General features: G+C 37.2%; 2 protein-coding genes and 1 long non-coding RNA gene across 3 annotated transcripts in view; 2 read left to right on the forward strand and 1 right to left on the reverse strand.

Annotated features, from left to right (window-relative positions):
• The window catches only part of LOC136846369 (uncharacterized), a 591-nt gene extending 35 nt beyond the window's left edge, over positions 1–556 (reverse strand). Inside the window, exon 1 of the mRNA XM_067117170.1 lies at positions 1–556. This exon is cut by the window's left edge and continues 35 nt beyond it. Within this exon, the coding sequence (XP_066973271.1) occupies positions 1–556 (556 nt within the window).
• A 1,258-nt stretch (positions 557–1,814) lies between these two features.
• LOC136846800 (uncharacterized) lies at positions 1,815–4,714 on the forward strand. The gene is made up of 3 exons (XR_010855540.1): positions 1,815–1,995; positions 3,206–3,444; positions 4,248–4,714. It is a non-coding gene; the product is annotated as an uncharacterized lncRNA (long non-coding RNA).
• Positions 4,715–11,997: 7,283 nt separating this feature from the next.
• On the forward strand, positions 11,998–20,959 carry LOC136846798 (uncharacterized). Its single transcript, XM_067118052.1, has 4 exons — positions 11,998–12,171; positions 16,928–17,146; positions 17,455–17,691; positions 18,056–20,959. The coding sequence occupies exons 1-4, from the start codon at positions 12,160–12,162 to the stop codon at positions 19,481–19,483; spliced, it is 1,896 nt and encodes a 631-aa protein (XP_066974153.1). The 5' UTR covers positions 11,998–12,159; the 3' UTR covers positions 19,484–20,959.
• The last annotated feature ends 307 nt before the right edge of the window (positions 20,960–21,266 follow it).

The following is a 21,266-nucleotide window of genomic DNA, read 5'->3' on the forward strand; positions in this document are numbered from 1 at the left end:
GAGGTTGAATGTTGGCCGAGGAGGTTGAATGTTGGCCGAGTGGGTTGAATGTTGGCCGAGTGAGTTGAATGTTGGCCGAGTGGGTTGAATGTTGGCCGAGGAGGTTGAATGTTGGCCGAGGAGGTTGAATATTGGGGAGGAGGTTGAATATTGGGGGAGGAGGTTGAACGTTGGGGGAGGAGGTTGAACGTTGGGGGAGGAGGTTGAACGTTGGGGGAGGAGGTTGAACGTTGGCGGAGGAGATTGAACGTTGGCGGAGGAGATTGAACGTTGGCGGAGGAGGTTGAACGTTGGCGGAGGAGGTTGAACGTTGGCGGAGGAGGTTGAACGTTGGCCGAGGAGGTTGAACGTTGGCCGAGGAGGTTGAACGTTGGCCGAGGAGGTTGAATATTGGCCGAGGAGGTTGAATATTGGCCGAGGAGGTTGAATATTGGCCGAGGAGGTTGAATATTGGCCGAGGAGGTTGAATATTGGCCGAGGAGGTTGAATATTGGCCGAGGAGGTTGAATATTGGCCGAGGAGGCTGAATGTTAGATCCTAAAATTCGAAACTTCATTTTTGGTGTCTGTGATTTATAAACAAAATTAATAGCGGGAAGCTGAAACAATGTGTTAAAGGAAAAATGAATGGTTCTGAGTAACTTGCCTTAATTCGAGGATTCCGGCATCTAGTTTGTAGCAATATGTTGGTATTTGATGACTGCGAATTGTTTATGCATTTGTCATTACAATTTTGACTTGTTGAATACTTTCAGGTTTAGGTTAATAGTGAGAATTACTGTTTATGGTGAGCCGAGTTAGTACAGATAAATCCGTTCTCGTGAGCTATTAGTCAAATTTTCCTAAAGTAACCTATGTAAATTTTATTAAAATGATTAGTAGGGAATGTCTGAATGCCCCAAGAGGTTCTCATATGCCAAGCAGTGTTTTTCAAGAACTGAACTGTTAAAAGTTTGGATCTGTTGTATCGATGCAATGCAGTTGCTGGTGTTCTTGCATATTACCCCTTGAGGCTCATAATGTACGTTATATGAAGTGCTGTACATGTAATGAGTTACCCTACCTTTGTAAACCATGCTAGGTCAGTGCTGGTACAATTGAGCCTTCCACTATAGCCGAAATAAGTTATCTTAGCCTTCCAGTCGTCGTAATAAACACTGCGTCATTGAGAGGCTCTCTTGACCGGAAAAATGCTGTTTTAAAGATAATCAGTATAACTGGAGAAAACCAAGTATTTAATCTAGCAATTTTTTTAAATGTGCAGTGCAATGGTGCAACAAATTTCATCAGTGTGACTGAATAAAACCGCACGTATTTAATCTGGCAATCTTTGTGAGTGTGCAGTGCAAGAGTGCAACAAAGTCAAATGTGCTAACTTTAAAGGTTAACGTCTGATGGAGCTTTCCTGGTCTAGTTTTAGAATGGAAGTATTTTCATTTTTGTATCTAATTTGTAAAAATTATAGTTTTTGGTTCTCCCGCGTTGATAATCTGTGTAAATTATTGTAAAATAATGTATCGTAAAGGTAGGAAATTAAGCAGGATGGTTAATCCTTTAGTTTTTCATTCTATGATTGTATTATTACAGAAAAAATGACTTGAAGGGTAGGGTATTACCACTACGAAATAATTAAGTTACTCGTAACGTTTGCGGAAGGAGAGCTAAAGGCTAAGAATGAATCTTGCATAAACCCTGAATATCTCAATTGTCAATCTAATAAGACACTTTAGAGAACTATGGTTAGGTATAATCCATAATGACAACTGTAAATTCTGCTGTTTTAATTTTTCAGGGTTTAGTGACCTTTAATTTTTCACAGGTGGAGATAAAAGGAAGGCAGAACAACAAGGCCTTGGAATCAGGCAAGTTTGTGATGCGAGTGAGATTAGGGGAATATCAAACAAGAGGTTCTCAATACCATGGATTGTGCAACGGCTTGAAATGTATTTAAAGCGGAAACTCTCGTAGGAAGTGTTGTGAAATTGCTGCAGTAAAGGTAAGTTATATTACTTACACTATCTGTAATGGGTAAATACAAAGAATTTAGTTGAGTTTTGAGTTTTTAATGAGGAAAATATTACCGAAGTCATAGATGAATTGAACTATCAAGGCTTTACTGAAAATAATGGCTCGTGATAGAGACAGGACTAGAGGATTTTACCTATTATTCCCAAAGAATCTTTTCCAAGAACTGTATGATGTGGGTGTTAATTGCCTAAATTTTTAAATCGAGATAGTGAATCGTAAGAAAAGATAAAATGTAATTCACGCTTGATTATTGAACTTTAATACATAAGCAATATCCGACTATGTGTGCTTTCTCTACTTAAATAATTGTAAAGTGTGGGTGAAAATAACTGTAAAGTGTGGGTGAAAATGCTATTCTTCTTGAGGTAATAAAATGTTTTCCAGCTGCTAAATTTGATAGGATGCCATTAGGTTACTAGATAGCCTCCTGTAGTGTGGTTAATTCCGTCATGAAATTTTTTTCAGCTGCTAAATTTCTGATAGGATGCCATAAGGTTACTTGATAGCCTCCTGTAGTGTGGTTAATTAGTCATGAAATGTTTTCCAGCTGCTAAATTTCTGATAGGATGCCCTTAGGTTACTTGATAGCCTCCTGTAGTGTGGTTAATTAGGTCATGAAATGTTTTCCAGCTGCTAAATTTGGTAGGATGCCAGTAGGTTACTTGATAGCCTTCTGTAGTGTGGTTAATTTATAAATTACCCTCTTGCAGTGGCACTCGATAAAGTAATGGAGGTTTTCTTTGCACAGAAGTTTAAATGCCTAAAGAATTTTAGAATGGTGGCTAGTTGTCACTTTGTTTTGGGTCAGTTTAGTCGTCAGCAGAGAAAGAAGTGAAATAAAACTGTTTAATTTGGTAATTTCACGCCTGACTTAGGTGTGGTGAAACAAAGTTAATTTGGAAATTGTGAAAATTGCTAGGTTGAGGATTCACTGAATTCCAAAAGTGTTAGTTTTTAATTTAAGCGTTCAGTGAAATCTTGGCTTAAGTACTTATAGGTATATTGAACTTCCTTACAGTGATCTGGTTCACTCAAGACCTGAGAAATGGAGAACAGAAATTAAACTCGGGATTATAGAACTAATTTACAGTGATCTGGTTCACGCAAGATCTGGGAAATGTACAACAAAAATTAAACTCAGGATTATAAAATTTATTTATTATGAAATTTGCTTTCAGAGACTAGAGGATCCAGTCAAGTCCGTTGAAAATTTACTGCAGTCAGTCACTTTGAAGAAAGCTGAAGGTTTTTGACCCCGAAGAGGATCTGGCAATATTTACCCAACGTCAGGTATCTCCGTACGAAGCACTTAAGAATTTCAATACGTATTATACGGAGTCTTTCAGCTAGACTTTCAGCCATTCTAGAATGGAGTTTCGTGTCACTGCTTAAGGACCTTTCAGCTGTATGTTTCCAGGTAAAAACAGCAACAGTTTCAATGTATAAATTTCAATCCCATTAATTATCCTGTCGATCAAGAATATTGCCGATGTGTTAACTTTGATTCGTGAATATATCTGTTCCCTAAAGCGAGTAGTTTTGAGTTACCTTTGTCAAGTATTGGTTTGTACTTGTTTTCAGTCTGTGATTGGTTGAGTACACATACAGTTAACTGATCTTTTAAAGTGACTGAATCCCTGAGTAATGATTTCCACATACGAAATTCCAGTACCGAATTAACAGGTCATAATCAGTGAATGGGTGGCTTGGTTGGCTCAGGGCATGAGCATTGACAGGAGTGCCTTGCAGTGCAGAGAGAACTTTTAATATTAATCCTTTAATCATAAGCTTAGTTTTACTAGTTTATCTTGATCGTGTTCATTAGAATATTCGAGCTCTTTATAGAAATTTTTTAATTAAGTAAATTACCTTTTTAACATTTCTTATTCACTTTTTTTACAAGTTTCTAACTGGTTTAATTTTGTTTCTAGCCACATTTCTATTTTGTATGTTAATTACTTGATCATGTAGCCTGAGATATTCAATCATTTTCAGTCATATTTTGAGAATATCTAAGTTCAGTAATATTTTGAAGTTAATTTTGTTAGCCATATTTCTTATTTTTTACTTGCAGATGATAGTTTCGTCAAGCATTACTGAACAAGTCAAATGTTTTAAAATTTTAGTTACTTTCGGCTATTATGGCTTAATTCGGATAATATAGTTTATCAGTATAAAGTACTGAGTATTGAAAGTATACATAAATCTTTGTTTTGACAGGTACAGTAAGTTCAAAGTTTGGGGATTCAAGTTAACGAATTCTTATGAATCACGATATCCAAGAAAGAAAAAGAGGGAGAGATCACGACATCCAAGGAAGAGGGAGAGAAGAGTTAACATGAAGGAAATTAAGAAATGCGAAGGAACCCTTACAAAGCAGTGGAGACATGAGAAACTGGAGAGAGGAAGGGAGTTTGCATAGAGGAAAGAAGAAACGAAAGCTGAGCAAGCGAGAGGAGAGGAGAAATGAGAAAGCTGAGCAAATAGGAAGGAAAGAAACGAGAATGAAATGTTGCAAGCAGCCGACTACGACCAGTTTTCCAACCGACTACGACCAGTAGAGAGAAAACTGAAAGTAACGCTGAATAGTATAGTTAAGCTATATAAGGGGTTACATTAAAGCTGTACATTAAACACTGTGTCCATAGTAAAACCAGCCTTGAAGGCAAATAAAAGTATGAGAAATATTTAGGTTTTTATTGCTCCAGTCAATACAGAATTTCTCACAAAGATGATTTATGATTTTGGCTCCTTACTTCCCCGAGGTCTATATTTCATGAAAATTGTTTTTTTAATACTTTGACTCTTGAAATTTCTGCCTCACTTTCGATTTGGTCTTCATGTCTACTGCCCTCTACTTTTTCAGTCTTCACTGCTCATACTTGCTCCGCCTTTTTCTTGTCTTCATATCTCTTCAAATATCACATACTTGTCTCTTCTTCCCCTCTGCGAAATCTCTAAACATTTCTAGGCTATTCATTTCATATCTAGGCTATTCATTTCATACCACTGCTTTATGCAACTTCCGTTATGTTCTCGGGACGATCTGTCCTAAAAGTTCGGCTTCATGCAGCTTCTCAGCCACTTAATATCCACAATCCTCGGGACGATCTCTCCACTTCAGCAGCAGCTATGAACGCTCGGCTTTGCAGCATAGAAATCTCATTGTAGGATTGGTGGTGTAAGACCATTTATATTCCTCACTGGGTGTGCTCATCAGTAACGCCGACTCTGAAAAAGACAAGTAAACTTGAAGTACCAGTTCACAATTGGACAGTCAAATATTAAACAATACTTTCGTCTAAAAATTTCAGAGCTAAACTGACTGCAAATAACCAAGATTTAATACGGTATACGAAAATTTTCATAAATGCACAGGAAAATTTTTGGTTTTTACATTAAATCACATTCCCTTACAGAGTAGCCATTAATATTCAAAAATGATTTTAAACTACTAGAAAACTAATGTATTCCCTTAAAATAACCCATTAAAACTAAATATAACTAAATACCACGCTTTATAATTGAACACTATTCCCATTACTATAATTCGAGCAAGTTTCTGTAATATGTTAAACCCTCTAGTTTTAACAAAAAACAGAGAATGTGTCTTGGATATACTTAAATCTAATAGCACAATACTAAAAATTAACTTAGTAAAATTCACTGAATCAACTGAAAATTTGTCAGTTTCCCGATATGGACTAAATAGAACTAAACTTCAAGAATGTTAGCTTTGCTCTTTGAAATAGCTGAAGTACTTTAAACTTGTTCAATAAATGAAAACATTGTTAGATTTAAAATTAAAAATAAAAATACCCCAGCAAAACTGAAATCTTGACTATTCACTTTGTTAACCCTGAATTTAACACATGACTTAAAATAAAAACTTTAGATTTATTGGTACGAGGCTCTAAGCAAGAAAACAAAATGGGTGTCTCAAACGAAGTAAAATTATAATTTTAGATGCTAACAATATGCCAAGTATTACATCTTCCTGCACTGTGATTAATATTAAACTTTACTATGCAAAGATTGGTGTAATATTAAACTTTACTATGCAAAGATTGGTGTAATATTAAACTTTACTATGCAAAGATTGGTGTAATAAACTTTACTATGCAAAGATTGGTGCACTCAGAAAACCTTATTACCGGAATGCTAGCTGTTAAATCAGTCTAGGGCGACATGAATCAGGTGATGTACTCTCCTCGTAGCTAGAACTCTTGAGAACATGAGAACAGGATAACTCCTTTGCCATAAAAGTTTGCGGAAAGTGGACACAACAAGCAGCGTCTATTCACCTGAAACATCACAGCCTTACTCTTCAAGAATAACATGTAAGTATTAAAATATTCATAACTAATAAATCTCTTATCTTTATGCTGTTCATTACATAAAATGGACTTTTCCTAGGTCATGTGAACTATCTTATATAAGCAAAGATAATTAGCTTTATTTTAACAGCTGCCCTGCCTGCAATTTCAAAGACAACTCTTTCCTTCCATATGGTCAAGATATTAAATCAAAATATGAGAATTAGATGAAAAGCAAATTAAACTCACCATTATCAACTAAAATCAGGAGAGCACAGCAAAAACAGTATTATCTATTCAAAGACTCGAGACTCCAGACCATCCTCTTGCTTCGATTGTATTGTAGTCTAGCACAAACATTACGGTCGTTTAGACATCAACACTTATCTGCTGGCTTTCTTACAGTAAGAAAACTTAAGTTTGCAAAGATTCCTTGCTCCGTTGTATTTGTGCTTTCTTCGGGGGCATACGTTCCAAGAACATGGTACAGTACTGGCTGTCAGTCTCCTGATTGCTTCGATAGTGTGAGCACTTTCATCACTCTTTAGATCACTCCAGATCTGGAAACGAAATTAAGACATTAACAGTGGCTCTTCAGTATGGCAAGTTCTACTAAGTATGACAAGCTCTAAGGTTTTCTGGAAAACGTATTTTACCCTAAATTGGAATAATGAACTTTTAAACTGTTATAAAGTGAAGACAAGTAATACTAACATTCTCAGCCATTACCGCATTATAATTTATTTTTTAAATTAAGGAAAATTCCTTCCACATTTGGCTCCATATCTGCACCCATCTGCACTTTTATCTAGGGTCCTTCATCGAAATATGGTTACCACTAAACCATCCAAGTTTCTGAATTTTACATTAAATCATGAGAACTGCCTTCACAAGCTAAGCTTAAGCTTCATACCCAAGTTACCATAACCATGCTCCTCATGCCAAGTTATTTATCGTAGATATACTTTGATTCAGAACTTCAGTCTCTTAAGTCAAAGTACGCGTGGCGTAAAACTACGATATAACAGCTATTGAATAATTAGTTGGCCTTATGAGAGCACTACCTAAACAGAAAAAGCCTATATTCCACGAGTGTCAAGACTATCTTGGTCCAATCCACTTTTGCCCGCATTTCTTACAACTTGTGCCGACATACTTCTGGTAGGCCACTAAATTTTGTATAAGCAACAAAAAGCATTACCCCAATCAACCCTTATAAAAACAATTTTCAGTACCTAATTTCAACGAATCTAATATTTTCTTAGTTTACACAAACTTCATTTAAAATAACTAATTTCAGTGGAACTAAAATTATATTAATTTGCACAAAAACTTAATTTTCAGTACCTAATTCCGATGAAACTAAATTTTTTTAATTTGCACTCTAATTTAACCACAGTACTTGCGTTTGCACTAAACGGGCCTTGAAAACACACTAACATTCTTCAAATCCTATGAATAACACAAACAGCTGAATATTCAACGCACCTTGAAAACAAAAACCTAAATATTCAGATCCTATGAATAACACCAACTGCTGAATATCCTTCAAATCCTATGAATAACACCAACAGCTGAATGTTCTTCAAATCTTATGAATAGCACAAACTAATCTCGTTAAGATACTGGTGAAAATCCGACAAAATTCACAAACGCAAGGAATATCTCGCCACAATAATATGCCTAAGTTCTAGAACCTTTCCGTGAACTTTTAGCACGAATTTCTCATAAAAACTGAACAGTCTGGTGTTACTTTTCACAGCTTTTACTAATAACTGACAACCACTGATAAAGGACTTATTATTCAACGTCAAATCCAAGTAATGCGCATGAAACCTTTCACAAGGTTGGTCGAACTCAATTTTTCACTAAATGCACTTTTAAATGATTCAAGTTAAAGAAAAAAGTCACGAAGTTTTCATAACCAATCAACAGGAATTCGCCCAAAAACTTTAACCTAAGTACTGAGTTTTTTTTAAAACAAAGATTGGATAGCTAACAAGATGCCACTGAGGAATACCATACACAGTAAAAATCGAAGCAAAACACCAAAAAATTAAGAATGGAGAAAACGAAAATTCTCAAAACACTTTCGAGGCATTTAGTTTCACAAATGACTAACCAGACAATTTAAATTTTTAATGCCGTAAGGCCTACATAAAGCTGATTGACCTACAATGCACGAAATTTTCACAAGCTAACCTAATAATTTTTCATTTTAAATACCAAGAAGGCCTACGTAGGGCTGACACCAAAATTTTCATATTACCTTGAAACAGCACATTGTCTTCTCACACCTTGAAATCGCACCTTAACACTAATATTCACGTACGCTTGGAATATTCATTTGAATATTCAAATCTTCAAAAGTCACTGGCAAATAGCTCTTTGCTTGGACGAATATTAATTTGTGAATTTACAGATCTTCAAGCACTCATTCAGAATCCAATGAGTCACAGACAAATCTTTCAACACTATATTTGAGCACCTAAACAATAAAAAAAAATGTATTTAACTCTTCACGAACGTTATACAACCTCTTAACTCGATGACAAAATGCCGGCAACTTTTTTCGGTCTGTAAGAGTAAAAGGAAGTAAAATAAAGGGATTATGAAGTCAGACACAGTCGTCTGTAGCGCTGTTTCTGGAGGCCTTGCAGGACAAGCAGCGCCATCTGAATTCTGCTCTACTGACCATTCCTTCTCAAGATATTTCATGACTTTTCATTTTGGACTGTGGATTTAATCCTGGGCAAAGCTCCACATTTTTAGAAAAACGACAGGCATGATTTTAGTAAATGCAAACGTTCTTATTCGTTTATTTATGTTACGTATCATCAAATTAGTTTAATGAGTTATTCTTTAATCCTAACACGGACTTAAAAAGGCTTAAATCGTAATTTTTTGCTTTTGTTACCACAGCCAGGATCCTGCTTCAAAAGTATACTTATCCTAATGTTTATCTGAGTATTTTTTTTATATAATTGTCAATAAAGCATTAAAAGTCAGAATGGAATATATACCCATTAAAGAAAGGAATTGCCCAAATTGGCTAAATAATAAATAAAAATTAAAATGGAAAATTCGTCTGTACAAATTTCTAAAATCACTCTTGAAAATTTGAACGCTAAGTGGAAGTTAAAGCACAATGCTTACACATACACACAAACAGACACACACATACAAACGCACACACACACACATATATATATATATATATATATATATATATATATATATATATATATATATATATATATATATACATATATATATGTGAGTGTGTGTGTGTGTGTGTTTGAGTGCGTGTGTGTATGTATGCATGTGATCACGTACATAATCTACACCTTCGGAATGTCTTGCTTCACAAGTCCGATAAACATGTATCACAACGGATGAGACAATTTCCTCCAGAATAAACTTTAGCATACATAAAAAAAAATGAAACATTAAAAATTTATGAAATCCCGTGATTTAAAGTACCAGGAACAGCACCGACGCCTGTGTGAACTCCGATGTATCACCGATTATCTTTGAGAGAACTTAGAATCACCTCAAACCAGTGATCCCACTACGCCATCACAAAATTTCCCTAGCGCGAGGCTAAAAATTCCCCAGATCAGACCCAAATTCCCCAAAATATATTTTCCAGGGAATTCATGCTACCAAGCACGAGGAGCATGGCATTTTAAGTCTGAGCTGTTGACAGTTTTACAAAACAACAACTTGACAGGCCTTTGAGTGAATGTCTTCGAGACAAACCCTGAGGCTATAATTATATGATTATAGGGGTTGTTTTTCATTTCTCGGTATTTCAATCTCCTTCCTATTCCGCCCTGCTTAGGATTTGTCTTCAGTCTATTTCTTCTTCCCAACCAATGAACAATAACATATTTTTCCTATTTCTTTTTTTTACAAAGATTTACCGTTCTATGTATAGCCCATTTATAAATATTTAATATTTTCGTCTACACAAGAAAAATCATATAGTATTTGCATCTAAGCAACTGTAGGGGTAAGCTGTTTGTATAATGAACTGGCGCTCTCTCTAAGATCCCGTGCTGGCACAAGGCCACCTTAATATAACAACTCCCTCTTTCTTCCAAATCTTATTATTATTTTCTTTAACATATGTCCGTGTCACTACTTAGTCAATAATATTGTGTAATTATTCCAGTTTAACTATTTTGTCATTACTTATGGATGTACATTTATCATTGTTTTAAAATTAGGTACTCAAAAGTAGTTAATTAATGCTAGAGATATATAAGAGAGATCTGCTTGTATACGATTTTTTTTTATTTTCTCATTCGTCCAACTTACTCTATGTTATGCCTTATTTCATATTTCCTTGCTTACCAATTTATTATTTATCTATGGTGTTAAGAAATCAAGATATTTGTAGAAAGGGGAAATGCCTCCAAACTGCCTATCCAATTTTTAGGCTTGATAAAGTTATTGAATTCCCCTTCAGGTGACTGGGCCTTTGCTAAGTTGGACAGCATAGTGCTATGTTGATTTAGGCCCAGGCTTATCTCATCCTTAAAAAAATAACTAAATTCTAAATAATTTATAACACATATCTTCTACATTGTTTAAATTGTCCCGCCTCTAAGGTTGAAGGGAGCGCAAAGGTCACACACCGCTCTTGTTTCATTTTCGTCTCACACTCTCAGTCTCACACGTGCACGTGTTATGATTGTTATTGTCATTTCCTCAAGGCGGCCGCGACTGGGAAGGTGCGGGGGGCGGTCCTGTGTGGAGCAAACACTTCCCAACTCTCTCTTTCTCTCTCTCTCTCTCTCTCTCTCTCTCTCTCTCTCTCTCTCTCTCTCTCTCTCTCTCTCTCACACAACCGCATGTCTTCCAAAACAAAGGGTACAGAGGGAGAGGCCATAGTTTTGTTTTGGTCGGATGGCTTTTTTTTTTTTTTTCATAAATGTTACTAAGTTTTCACTGAAAACCTATTCAAATTCCCCAGCTTTCCCCAAATTTATCGAATTCCCCAGATTTTCCCGAAAAACATTCAAAATTCCCAATCTGGGGACAAATTCCCCAAAAGTGGGATCACTGCCTCAAACGCCAAAAGTTTCAAAAGTTTGCAGCTGGGGCGATTAAGACGAAAACAACGGTTATTCCCAGGAGACACAGTAGCTATCAGGTCTGGAGGTGATATGAAGTTGGGAAGGGATTAGTGGTCCATATGCCTCGCCCCTTCCCGGGTCCCGGGCGGGTACTGGGACCAAGGACCTATAACATCCTTGACCGGGACGACTTGAGAAGCACCGTATCCTTAAATTACCGACCTTGAATCGCTCGTACTATTGATATGAAATATGAAATAAATGTGCTTTCACTAAATGCGTGAATCTGGAATGAGATTAGATTTCATTTGTTGGGGGGTTAAGATTGTGAAAACACTTTTGTCTCTAAAACATAAAACACGCGTGAAAAGACTTCATTTCACTACAATAATTCATTACAATAAATCATAATAAATTAGTAATTTATTAAAATTTATTGTGATGCATTAACGAATGGTAGGTAGGTGGGGAGGGGGAGGTGGGAGACCTCGTCACAAAATCTTTGATACAAACAGATCCTGAAGGTCTATTTTCCCATACCATAAGGATTAGAAGGGTTCCGCCTTCGTCCTTCGACCCATTGTCACCCACACTGCCTCTTGCTCTCTCAGTCGCACCGAGGACCTTGAATCACACTGGATCGTTCGGAAGAGGCTCATCTCGTGTCAGAAGTCAGCAGAGGTCAGAGTTCAGAGGTTGATTCTCAAAGTTCACCGCATAACTCAACTGAAAATGGAGCGTCAAGTAAGTACAGTACTATAATATTTATACCGATTATTAGTTAGCTGCATATAGCACACCTTTCAATACGTTTTATTTTGATAATAGAAAGCCTTGAATGTTTATTTAATTTGTCGGAACCTACATGTGCTAAATCATAACAAAATACTTTCAATACTTTCCAAGAAGCGGCGCTACAGTTCATGAATGGGAAACACCTAAAGATTTGTGGTCAAATTCATCGTTGCTTTAAGCTTCATAAACAATCGAGATAAGTGTTTCACGTAGCCCATTGGTTTTGTAAACAAAGTTACCCAGGAAGTTCGGTCTTCGTGGACTTTTTGTAATGTGCCTGAATTTTGTTTTGTACGTCGTTTTGCATTGGTCAATATTTTATCGCTATGAAAGTATTTCTAGCAAGGTGCGCATCGATTTTATTTATATAATTCTGTAAATGAAATAGATTATGAAATATTTCTATCAAGGTAAAATCAATTTCATTTATATATTTATTTAAATGAAATAGATCATGAAAATACTTCTAGCAAGTACGCATCAATTCCATTTATATACTTATTTCAGTGCAATAGATTATGAAAATACTTCTAGCAAAGTATGCATCAATTTCATTTATATACTTATTTAAATGAAATAGATTCTGAAAATACTTCTAGCAAGACACGCATCAGTTTCATTTACATATTTCCATAAATGAAATTGATACGTGCATCGCTAGAAATACTTTCATAGCGATAAAAAATGTATCAAAACGAACTCTATCAGTTCTTCGTGTGTTTCTCTTGGTGTGCATGAATTGTTTTGCGTATTATTCGTCCTGAAAAATATTTCATCGCTATGAAAATATTTCTAGCAAGGCGTACATCAATTTCATTAATATAATCCAAGATTTTTTTTAAACAAAAATTAAAATTCGCTGAGAAACCTGCGAATTCATGGACATATGCAAAACAAGTAAAAAATGCATCGAAGCTTCTTTGGTTCAATCGAGTTTTCTCTACAGCCGCTACGGTTAGCAATAATCGTGCTTCTGGCAACGATCTAGGACAGGCCACCACGGCTGGCTGAGAGTTTCGTGGACCGCGGTTCATATAGCATTGTACCGAGACCACCGAAAGATAGATCCATTTTCGGTGGCTTTGATTATATGATGTACAGAAAACTATTGTGCCGAAGAAACTTCGGCGCAGTTTTTTTTTTATATTATATGAACGAGATTAAACGTACACCCGTCCATCGAATATTTGTATGAATGAAGACATAACTAGCACTCCCGCGATTTATGTACATCTTTACATTATGTGTTTTTCAGAATAATTTTGGTCCGTTACTTTTCAAAATCAGTTGCTGAAACGGCCTTAGATATTTATTACTGTTAAAAATACGTTTTTCCACTATGCGGAATCATAAGAAAAACTGCTGTATTCACGAAGTTCGAAAAAGTTTACAAAAACGAATTTGTTGGTTTATATTAAGCCAAATTTGACCCAAGAAGGACTATCGTCAGTGTGATAAGTTATTGAAGATGACCAAGGCCTGATATGGACCCCTGGGCTATGCCCTAGCCAACAAAAACAAAACAGTTCGGATTTAGCCATTTGTCTGGTCTCCAGGGAATTTATAGTGTCTGTCTAGGACCGGGTGACTTTCTAATCCTTCCAAAGGTTTCTTAATTTCAATCCCTAACCTCATTCTCCCAACCACACCCTGAAAGGAACTGCCAGGCGCCGTGAGGAAGTGATCAAAACAAGCAGTTTTATAATGGCTCAAATGAATCTCATATAACGGCTGTCCATAAAGACGAATTTACTATTGAAAAACTATGTATCTCGGCTCATAATCCTACTTCATCAAAAGGACAATGGTGACTCGCTTTCCCGTTTTGGTTTACACTCACGAAACGGTTTATTGGGAGGCAAAATATTAGCATTCATTTTTGCCATAGCTGTATACTGGTGTTCTGTTATTCTTTGGATCTTGGAGAAATCAGTCCTTTGTGTATACAGAATAAAAGGGATCTGGTTGTTATTAACAGTTAGACGTCATTTTCATTTCGTCGTGAACTGGTTCGTGATATCTAATCTTGTTTATCCTTTCCTGAGGCCCATTGTAATCCTCTTAACTCTACAGAGCTGGCAGTTAACGAGAGTTAATTCAAACGCTTTCACTTTTGGATCAGGCGTTTCAGTGTTAATGTAAATAACCCGATTCCATCTCCGGATTCTTGTCCTGTAAGTTTGGACGAGTTGTAATCAGAGCAAAATTAATATTCTTCGCTCAGTGCTTTTGATAAAGATAGCAAAGTTCTGAATTGAGAGAGAGAGAGAGAGAGAGAAAGTTTTCCCGCTGGGTATGTTTGTCCATACACGATGATTCACTGACAATTCAACCCAACACTGACTCACACGCCACATCCGTCAGATTAAAGGTTGGTCCAGACTCGACCATAACCTGAAATGACCTTTAGTGACGCTTTAAAAATCTTGTTTCGTTCACATCTCTCTCTCTCTCTCTCTCTCTCTCTCTCTCTCTCTCTCCTTTACGGGTGAAAATGGACGCAAGTAAATTGAAAACTTTCTTCCTACTTATACATGACAAATTTATCATCTCTCTCTCTCTCTCTCTCTCTCTCCTTTACGGATGAAACTGGACGCAAGTAAATTGAAAACTTACTTTCTACTTATGCATGACAAGCTTATCATCTCTCTCTCTCTCTCTCTCTCTCTCTCTCTCTCTCTCTCTCTCTCTCTCTCTCTCTCTTTTACTGAAATTGAACGCAAGTAAATTCAAAATCTACTTCCTACTTATGTATGACAAGATCATCTCTCTCTCTCTCTCTCTCTCTCTCTCTCTCTCTCTCTCTCTCTCTCTCTCAAATTGGACGCAAGTAAATTGAAAACTTACTTCCTACTTACGCATGACAAGCTTATCATCTCTCTCTCTCTCTCCCTCTCTCTCCCTCTCTCTCTCTCTCTCTCTCTCTCTCTCTCTCTCTCTCTTCTCTCTCTCTCTCTCTCTCTCTCTTTCTTTTACTGGTGAAATTGAACGCAAGTAAATTTAAAATCTACTTCCTACTTATATATGACAAGCTTATCATATCTCTCTCTCTCTCTCTCTCTCTCTCTCTCTCTCTCTCTCTCTCTCTCTCTCTCTCCTTTACGGAGAGAGAGAGAGATGATAAGCTTGTCATACATAAGTAGGAAGTAGATTTTAAATTTACTCGCGTTCAATTTCACCAGTAAAAGAAAGAGAGAGTCTCTCTCTCTCTCTCTCTCTCTCTCTCTCTCTCTCTCTCTCTCTTACTGGTGAAATTGAACGCGAGTAAATTTAAAATCTACCTCCTACTTATGTATGACAAGCTTATCATCTCTCTCTCTCTCTCTCTCTCTCTCTCTCTCTCTCTCTCTCTGACAAGTTTATCACCCTTTTTTACTCGTGAAATTGAAACAAAATCTATTTATAGATTTCGAGCTATAGTACAAAATTGTAGAGAAATGCAATCTTTTTTTTTTTTTGATAAACCAGGGATTTCAAAACAAGCAATAGATTTAAATCAGTGGTTCTCAACCCGGGGGATGTCAGCAATTTTCAAGGGGGGGTCGCGAGCCCTAGGGAAAAATTAAAAATTCTCTAATTATATTCTTTATTCTCTTAACAAGAGTCGCTAAGATGCAGTGCCAAGTGTCTCACTAATTCATTCCCAAAAGAATAAAAACGCCCCTTCTCTTTCTCTTTTTTTTTTTTCCTTAAATCTGGGAGGGAATTTCATTAATAGATGGAACGGGGGCGTGGAGGGAAGGATCAACTCTTAGAGGGGGCGTGATAATGAAAAGGTTGAGAAATCTTAACTTCTTGTTTCTTTCAAAACATGCCATCCCCACGAGTTGACGGTTTGGGATTTTTTTTTTATATTATATGCGATTAAGGTTTGAGAGAGTAAAGCGCTGATAAATCTTTTTGTATATATATTACTGTTCCACAGTAATGGGTAGCATTGCATTTGATCAATATTCTAGAATAGAGGATCCGTGCCTTTATTGCCAAATTCGACCCTGAAAAATGACTGACAAGGATTTATCACATATTCATAGCACTTATGAATAACTCGGAAGTGGATTTAACTCCTAATTGTGTCCAGCTTGCTTCGACAATATTTAGTCTATATTATTTTAACCACGTATTTCAGGTATTGCATCATTGTGATTAGAATTGGCGCCAGATATACGGATCACTTAACATAATCCAAATCTTTTATTCCTGGAAAATTGTAGCTCAGTGATTGAAAATGTCCTACAATTTTCTTTTTCATTCGTGTAATCGGCCTGAATCTATTTACTTCTCTCTTTTTTCTTTTTGTGTGTCTACTTGAATTGAATATAAAATTAGGCCAAAGGCCAAGCACCGTGACCTATAAGGTCATTCAGCGCTGAAACAGAAATTGACAGTAAGAAGGTTTAAAAGTGTAACAGGAGGAAAACCTCGCAGTTGCACTATGAATCACTTGTTAGGAGAGGGTGGGAAGTACGATGGAAGACAGAGAATATGAACGGAGGTACAGCAAAATGAATGAAAGGGGTTGCAGCTAGGGACCGAAGGGACGCTGCAAAGAACCTTATGTAATGCCTACGGTGCACCGCATGAGGGGTTGTTTGTCTATTTGTTCTGGAGATCCTTCTCTGTGAGTTAAAACTCTCTGACGATTATTTAGCATAAACAACTACGTATAATGAGTGCAAAAAGGCTAACTAATTCTTCCACACAGGTAGCTCTTATCTCGACGCCCAACTCCCTCGTCAACTATTCTGCGGAGGCGTCGGCCAAGCGGATAGTCGACTACTGCCTGCCAGTTCTCCACGACTACTTCATGGCTAAGGAATCCGACGCCTTCTACAGGTGTTTCATGGTAAAGAAAAGAATCGAGTTGGGGATTAAATCTTACAAGCCTATGTTCTCCGTCAGCCGAAATACTAAGAGTCTGGTGGTGAGTTTTGTTTTTGTCTTGATTTTGTGTTTTTTAGGTGTAAGGGGCTAATGGGCTGGCAAATCGAGTGTCCTCAGCCTGCCCAGGCCAGAAGGAAGCCAAGACAAAGGGACAGATATGAGGAAATGTGGGGTAAAACCCAATATTTATATTAAATTATACAGAAAAATGACTTCGTATTTTGTCAATGCGAGATACTTTCTCAATCTGACATGCGAATATTTAATCATACATCTAGAGTAAGAGTTTAGATGACATCTGGAAACGTGTCCATACTCAGCTAATCAAATCATTCTTTCCCTTTACAGAAGTACATAAAAATTCTGAAGGACTCATACTGGTCGACCCGTATCCTGGGACACAAGAAGTACAGGCACACACGCTCTCTGGTCAGTCGACAAATCATCAGACTGCTGAACGAAGAATCTGACAGAGGCGTGGTGACGCCCCTTTACAGCTTCGGGATGGTGACGCCCCTTTGCAGGCTCGTCATACAGCTCTTGTTTTGCTATGACGTCGGCGATCTGCCTGCGCAAATCGTTACGGTATTTGTCGTCTTTTTTGTAGCACGAGCCAGGCGTTTGAGTCAAGAATTCACTGAGGCCCAGAGTATCTCCTTGCAAGGAGCAAATAACTTTCCTTAGCATTATCAAACATAGCATATTTCAGAGGAAGTGAAATCATATTGAGACAAGTAGGCAGTTTAAATTTAAAGCCTGATGACAGACATGTTTTGATTTTCAAGGCAGTTTAAGGCGCCTTGCAACAAATGTCTCAGGTCTTTTGCAAGTTCTGGTGATGCTGGAGAATATACAGTGTCATTAATTCATTCTGTCCTCTTTCATCCAAGTTTGGGACCTGTTTCCTTGAGTTAAATTACCAGTCTAATAATATCTCCCTTGTTTCCAGATACCCAAATCGGCATGCTCGGCTTTTGGGTCCCTCCTGCAAGATCTTGGCCCATTCCACATGGAGTTTTTAGATGTCAGGTCAATATACTTTGCCAGCGTCTCTCCTTTTAAGATTTTGCTTACGAATGCCCCAGACCTGAAGAAGATTTATGTAAAGGAGAGCTGTATAGGACACGGGGGCATGGACCTACTGCCCCGGCTATGCAGCAAGACCCTGACAGAAATAGGTATTGAGAGGGATGGTTTCGTCTCCGAGAGCTATGACCTCTTCAGGTTGTTTTTTAAGGGAAAGTCAGACAAGGAAGTCACTCGAGCTGCTTCTTATCATCCATCTGCAGATATGGAAATTACCTTTCTCAACCTGTTAAAAGTGTGCATCTATTGTACCGCCAGGGCAGAATGCTTCCACAGACTCAGATTAGCCGTGAGTAAGTTCTACACCAGATTAGAGCTCAATGCAATAGATGAGTCACACTACCAAATGCTCCACGACATACCTTGCGGTGATGGCCTCAACGCTAGGATCATATCAGTCGCGACAAGAGACTTTCCAGCTCTGGCATATAACAATCCGGTGCTCAGAGTGAAACCGGTGAAGTTTGTCAACACTGACGAATACCGTGACATAACTTTCCTGGAACTTGTAGGTTCTTCAGGTTGGTTTGAGGAGCACGATTTAGAAAACTGCCTTGCGAACAACTTCTCCCACATCACTGGGCTGAAACTGTTCATTTGCGAAGATATAAGATACTCGTATGACCCTCAATTGCCAATGTTTAGCTTTAACAGGCGCCAAATGCTATGGCTTAACTACGACTATGGCTTGCATCCAAGAGAACGGGAAGGCTTCTCCAGACTCTTCATGAACATTGGCAGGAAGCTCCTGACACTTAAGATCAACGTTAGCTTGGCAGCAGATCTGACAGAGGCCCTGCATTGCTTAAACTTGTGCCCCATTTTAAGGGAGTTCTCCCTTCACGTAAGTATTGTGTGTCTAAATGATAATGAGCCCGTGCTCCAAGTAAGTCTCAACCCGCTCCCAGAGCTAACAAAGATCGAATTTCGTGGGGGAGTAGGCTCGGACTTGGTAGGTGTGACAAAGGTCTTTGAAAAGATCATCAAAGCGGCTCCTAAAGTTCAGTATCTGAAGTTTTCAGACAGCATGATCAAAAAGCTCCACCTGATGAACAGTGAGTGTCTTGCGGGCGTAGTGACGTTGCACCTGAGGAATCTTCGCATGAGCGAAGTGTGCACAGACACGCTGATGGGATTTCTGCAGGCGTGCCCAGCCGTGAGGGAACTTGTGTTGGAAAATGTGCACGAGAGAAGCCCATGGCTTAATCATATAGCGAAGACCACAGCACTGTCAGTCCGGTATGTCATTCCTAAATGCCTATTTCTAGAAGAGATCCGAATGGGCGACTGAGACAGTGCCTGTACAGTAAACATTCCTTGAACTGTTGAAGAGCTCCTAAACATGGACAGTATTTTCACTTAGATTTTCCTACTGCTGAGGTGCCTCGTTGGCACCAATATTCTACATGACCTTGCATAGCAAGCACACAGAATATAAATATACACACACACACACATATATATATATATATATATATATATATATATATATATATATTTGTGTGTGTAAGTGTATAATCCTCTGTGCAGCTTAATTGATAACTAAAGTTTGTAGACAAAACCTATTGATATTCAGCTGTTTTTATTTAGTTTTAGTTTAATCTGGTTAAATTCATGGCTAATGTTAAGTAATGTATTATTCGAATACTTATTAGCTTTGACTTAACTTGTGCACATTCAGTTTGAATGTAAATGTCTTATTTGTATTGTTTTGTAACACTCTGGATTAAATCAATACTAGTTAATGTTATGAGCTTTTAAGTGACACATACAAAGGTAAAAAATCAAAATTTTTCCTTGCTTCATTTTTGAAAACATTGAATATGATTTTTCAATTGGTCTGTTTTGCAAGTAAAACAAGTAACAGAATCCACGAACTCACCCACATTCAGCCACTGTTGTGACATGGAACAATATATTACTGTTCTTGTAGTCTTAGCACTGACACGTCCTCTTTAAAAAATAAGCTTTTTCCTTACCTCATGCAAATCAGGCTTAACATTATAAGACTTATAACCATGAAAATTCTCTTATATTCTATTTGAACTATGATGAAGTCGTAATTATATTATAATCAACAAGGCTCCTTCTCCTACAGTTAAGCAGAAGCCAACTATGCCTACCCAGACAATTAACTGAATCTGAAACCGTTTTCTATGAGAACGACTGTTGCAAATGAAAGAAAATGTAAAATTGCAACTTTAATGGTTTGGGGATGTGGATGACAGCATTGTTTGAACGTCCAAAGTAACGCCAGGTCATGCAACCAAAATTTGTTATAATGAAATAACAAACATATCTTAATACCTTGGACATAGTCAACAATCCCTTCACCAGAATAAAATTGGTGAACTTTATACAAAGACGAAAATAATACACCAATTAAAGTGCTGTTAACATTAATGACTAAATTGCCACAATTATTGATTCTTGTCTTTACTTTCCAAGACTTCAGTATTGACGAAGCAATGCACTATAGTGAGAAACAATTAGTTTAATTTGTCGAGTAATCAATATCTTTTGGGTAATTTTGTATGGCCTATTTTTTTCAATAAATCAGATGTCTAGGCTATACCTAGCTTAGATATTATGACTGTAATTCCCTATCTTTGTAATGTTATGTCATCTTATAATTAGGACGTGTGTGGTCTACAAAGTGCTGAGCCAGTTTTGTAACTGATTTCATGTAAATATTGACGCTTGTAAAAGACTGATACATTTCAACTGTAACGTACAATAAACTGAGAATAAAAATCATAAAAATTAACTTGAATTTTTTTTTTTTTAAATCTAGTTACCTACACCAACAGCTATTATGAAAAACATGGAAAAAACAATAAAAGCAGTTCGTAGAATGCAAAAATAAAGCAAAGTGAGACTTAACACACTAATCAAACCTAACTTTACCTGGGACAATGTTGTGTGACGAACGTATCTGCTTCAAAATAGCCCACACTAGTCCTGTCAAAAACATAACCTAACCTCACTTCAGCTAGCCTAAATTAACATATACTAACCTGAGATACCGTGGCATACCACCAAATCCTAAGATACCCCTGGACCCCTAAAAAAAA

Source organism: Macrobrachium rosenbergii, chromosome 15, assembly GCF_040412425.1.
Source record: "Macrobrachium rosenbergii isolate ZJJX-2024 chromosome 15, ASM4041242v1, whole genome shotgun sequence".
Lineage (NCBI taxonomy): Eukaryota > Metazoa > Arthropoda > Malacostraca > Decapoda > Palaemonidae > Macrobrachium > Macrobrachium rosenbergii.